General features: G+C 56.7%; 2 protein-coding genes across 3 annotated transcripts in view; both read right to left on the bottom strand.

Moving 5' to 3' along the window:
* The window catches only part of LYPLA2 (lysophospholipase II), an 8,823-nt gene extending 8,733 nt beyond the window's left edge, over nucleotides 1–90 (bottom strand). The window contains exon 1 of one of the 2 annotated variants that reach the window (XM_010576085.1): nucleotides 32–90. The gene's annotated coding sequence lies outside the window, so the exon portion shown is untranslated. The remainder of the gene's footprint in view (nucleotides 1–31) is intronic. The other variant, XM_010576084.1, reaches the window with a different exon arrangement.
* A 102-nt stretch (nucleotides 91–192) lies between these two features.
* PITHD1 (PITH (C-terminal proteasome-interacting domain of thioredoxin-like) domain containing 1) lies at nucleotides 193–3,441 on the bottom strand (the record flags this gene model as incomplete). Its single annotated transcript, XM_010576341.1, has 6 exons — nucleotides 193–904; nucleotides 1,132–1,240; nucleotides 1,742–1,846; nucleotides 2,804–2,881; nucleotides 3,046–3,089; nucleotides 3,292–3,441. Coding segments are annotated over 6 exons (588 nt in total), but the record flags the coding sequence as incomplete, so codon positions are not given.
* Between the last annotated feature and the right edge of the window lie 5 nt (nucleotides 3,442–3,446).

Genomic DNA, 3,446 nt, shown 5'->3' with positions numbered 1-3,446 from the left:
TCCCCTCCCGGTGGTACGTCCCGCCCCGCACCTCTCCCGCGGAGCCCGGCGCGCGCTCTCCTCCGGTTCCCCCGACGCGCTCCCACCGGAACTTCCGGCCGCCGGGTGGCGGTCGGGGAGTTCAGCGCGGCGGAAGTGACGCATTACCCGTCCCTCAGGGGGCGGCCATTTTCGTAGAGGATTCCGCTCAGGGCAGAGGCGAACGCGGCGGGACCGGCCACGGTCCCCCTCGACGTTACCACAGCGGGCCGCTTCCCCTTCCCCACCGCCTCCCTTCCCCTCTCTGCCGCCGGTCAGGCACCGAGCATCGCCCTCTCCCCGCCAGACAACCGCCGGTGACAGCCGCGGCCTGGAGCCGTCCCCGCTGTCTCAACCCCCGCAACCCGGCGTCTCCCTCTGGGGCGAGAAGGGCCGCTCCGCACACTAGGCTGTGACCCACGTTCAGGGACAGGGATGCGGGTGACCAGGCCGCAGCCGGAGCTCTGCACCTCAGCGCGTGTTTTATTGACAGTCAGAGAAGGAAACGATACCAGACACGAGCTTGCCACTGCCTAAAGACCGAGTCTCCCGTTAACGAGAGCAGATCTGCTGCCTTCTTGCGGGACCCAACGCGCTGCCGCCCTCAGCGGCCACCTTCGTACAGGCATTGCACGCGATCGGCGCTCTGCTTTCCAAGGCAAAGACCGAAATGTAAAGCTGATCCAACACTCTCCAAGTACTTCAGGAAGCCATTTCTGTCCGAGTCAGCCCGTCACATCCATACACTTGTACCAGAGCCTTCGGGAGATTCCCGACAGCACTGTTAGGAGATGAAGTGAGTCTGTGGGGTGATTTGTTCCAACTTGTGATCAGCTGGGTTTGCTGATGCTTCGTAATTGCAGATGGTGACTTCATGGCGATGAGCCTGAGTTAAGATGGAATGCGTTAGTCCAGAGGAGAGCAACATTCAAGTCCCTCCTAAAACACCTGACTGGCAAGAGCTGAGTAGGTTCCCATCTTACAGACTTTCAACCACAGACCCCCCCCGCACTGTTCCCACTTCTTCGCCACAGCTAGAGCTCAACTTAAGCTATGATTTAAAGCCCTTTTTACACTACCAGCACAGTCTTGCTCATCTCTGCTCTTACCTACCTCTGTCCACTCTCCTTTCAGGCCTATATAAAAAATCTTTGTTGTCTCCGCTCCAAAGTTCTTCGGGAAGTGGATGGAGAGGTGGGAAACACTGGAGAAACGGGCAATTCTGAAAGAAAACACACTCTGAAACCGGAGCTGTGCGTACAGGCTACCACTCTGCTGCATTGCCACCTCCTCGCAGCATGGTGCTAAGCTCCTACCCTAACCCAAGTCAGACTTGAGAGCAAACAACTTGAGGGTGCAGGAGGAGCAGCTTCCCTCACACTTGTGGCGAGCAGGCTAGCAACAAGCTGTCGCTGGGGCCAGGAGCAGGTGACATGACACCAGGATGATTCTGCACCCCAAAAAGTCCTGGGTCACAGGCACAGGCACCCCCCTGACTCCAGGGAGGGGGTTTTCAGACCAGAGCTCTCACCTGACAAGGGCAGGACAGAGCCAGGGAGACAAATTCTACTGTGGGCAGCTTTGAGATGCAAGGGAAGGAACTGCCCTCTGCTAACACTTTCCTAAAATTCGGTGGCACACCAGCAGGCTGGATCGAGCGCAGCACCTGCGCTCGGGAGGAGCAGCCCTCTGCACCCCCCAGGCATGTGGGTCTGCATCGTACTTGGTGGGGTACTCCAGCTCGCCTGTCAGATCCCGGTTCAGGCTGAACGTCTGGTCCGGTTCCCTGGCTGTGTCATCAAAGGACATGTGAGGAATGTTCTTGAACCTGGGAAGAGAGGGAGGAAACCCAGGAAGTTATTAACATACAAGTCAGCTAATTGGTTTCCTCCCCATCCATTAGCTCTACCCTGCTAAAGTTTAAGTAGCTACCAAGCAGTGCGCTACCCGGATTCTTCTGAACAGTAAGAAAATGGATTTGCTTTGTCTTCTAAGGGAAAAGATACCAACGCCACCACAAAGCGCCACCACAAAGCACCACCACGCTCCAGAATACCCAACACCCTGAAGAAATAACAAGGAGGAGCGAGGAACAAAGCTGGGGAGATACAGATCTCGGCATGCTTGGGTACATGAAGAAACCCAGACCCGGTACACTGCAGACCAAGGAAAATAGGGGCTTGATAAAGGTGTATTTCTTTCCCCACAAGCAAGAACTGCAGAGTACTCAATACTCTTTTATTTAAAAAAAAAAAAAAAAAAGGCAGTATTAAGAAGCATTTCTCTCCCATCAGGAGCTAAAGCAGGCCATGTGGCTCAGTACGGCAGGACCGCTGCCAAGAGCCTTACAAACCTCACCTAGCTGCAGGACACTCCGTCACTTGTGTCCCTCCCTCCCTTCCAGGCCTCAGTTTCCCCCCAAAGCGTAAGCCCTCTTGGCCCACCAATCCTTCTGCAGCCAGCTAAGCCAGCAGCAGGTTGATTTCTTCACAACGCACAGCCAGTGTCCCAACCAAACCTTCTCTTCTAATTAAAATCGGTGCCTCATTTCTCTAGAGAAAAAGGCAGCAAGCAGCCGCGCTCATCCCTGTACAGGTTATGGTTTCTTTTTCCTCCTGAGGCCCTGGGATGACGGAGCTGCTGCAGAGTAACACTGCGTTCTCCCACGCTGCGCACCCTTGCTGGGTGCTCAGGCACCCAACAGCATGAGAATTGCTGTTCTCGTTAGCTACGAGTCAATCAGTTCAGTTTAGGCTCTGGCCAAGTTAACGCTCATTTTACTTACAGTCTCATCTCCGCTGGATGCGTCCCGTCATCTTCTCCCATCACAATTACTCCTTTTAATTTCACATTACCCGTAAACCTGCCAAGAGACGCAGAAGCGGCATTTTCATCTCCGTTCTCTCCAGATCAGCCCTGGTTACACAGCAGCACGCAGACGTGCCTCATTCCCAGCAATAAAAAGGCAAGAAATAAGCCCTGTCAGCAGCCAAAACGATGCCGAAGGAGCTCAGGGAAAGGACTTACGGGATATTGAACAGAAGCTCCTCATCATCGTCGCTTTCTACGAACTGGGGAGAGAGAGGAGCAGGTCAGGGCCGGCCCCAGCTGCGCAGGGAGGCACGGGGGGGGTGAGTACAGGGAGCAGTGGGGCGGATAACCTCGGAGGGGGCTCAGGGGTAAGGCGGGGACCCCCCACCACCACCTCGCTTAGTCCCACACCCCCTCCCGGCGCCGCCCGGCTCCGCTGCAGACCCCCGGCCCGGGCTCCACCTGGGTTCGGTCACCCCGCTCCTCCCAAGCGCGGAAGACGAGAGCGCCACTGCCCTCTCGACGCTCGTTAAGGCATTGCAGCCGCTGTCGGTCGATCCGTAGGTAAAGCCCCCAGGCCGCGCCGCCATCCCCGCCGACCGCCGCCGCTTCCCCGC

This window comes from Haliaeetus leucocephalus, unplaced genomic scaffold (assembly GCF_000737465.1).
Source record: "Haliaeetus leucocephalus isolate CR32 unplaced genomic scaffold, Haliaeetus_leucocephalus-4.0 Scaffold517, whole genome shotgun sequence".
NCBI lineage: Eukaryota > Metazoa > Chordata > Aves > Accipitriformes > Accipitridae > Haliaeetus > Haliaeetus leucocephalus.
This window is presented reverse-complemented; position numbering and strand designations above follow the sequence as displayed.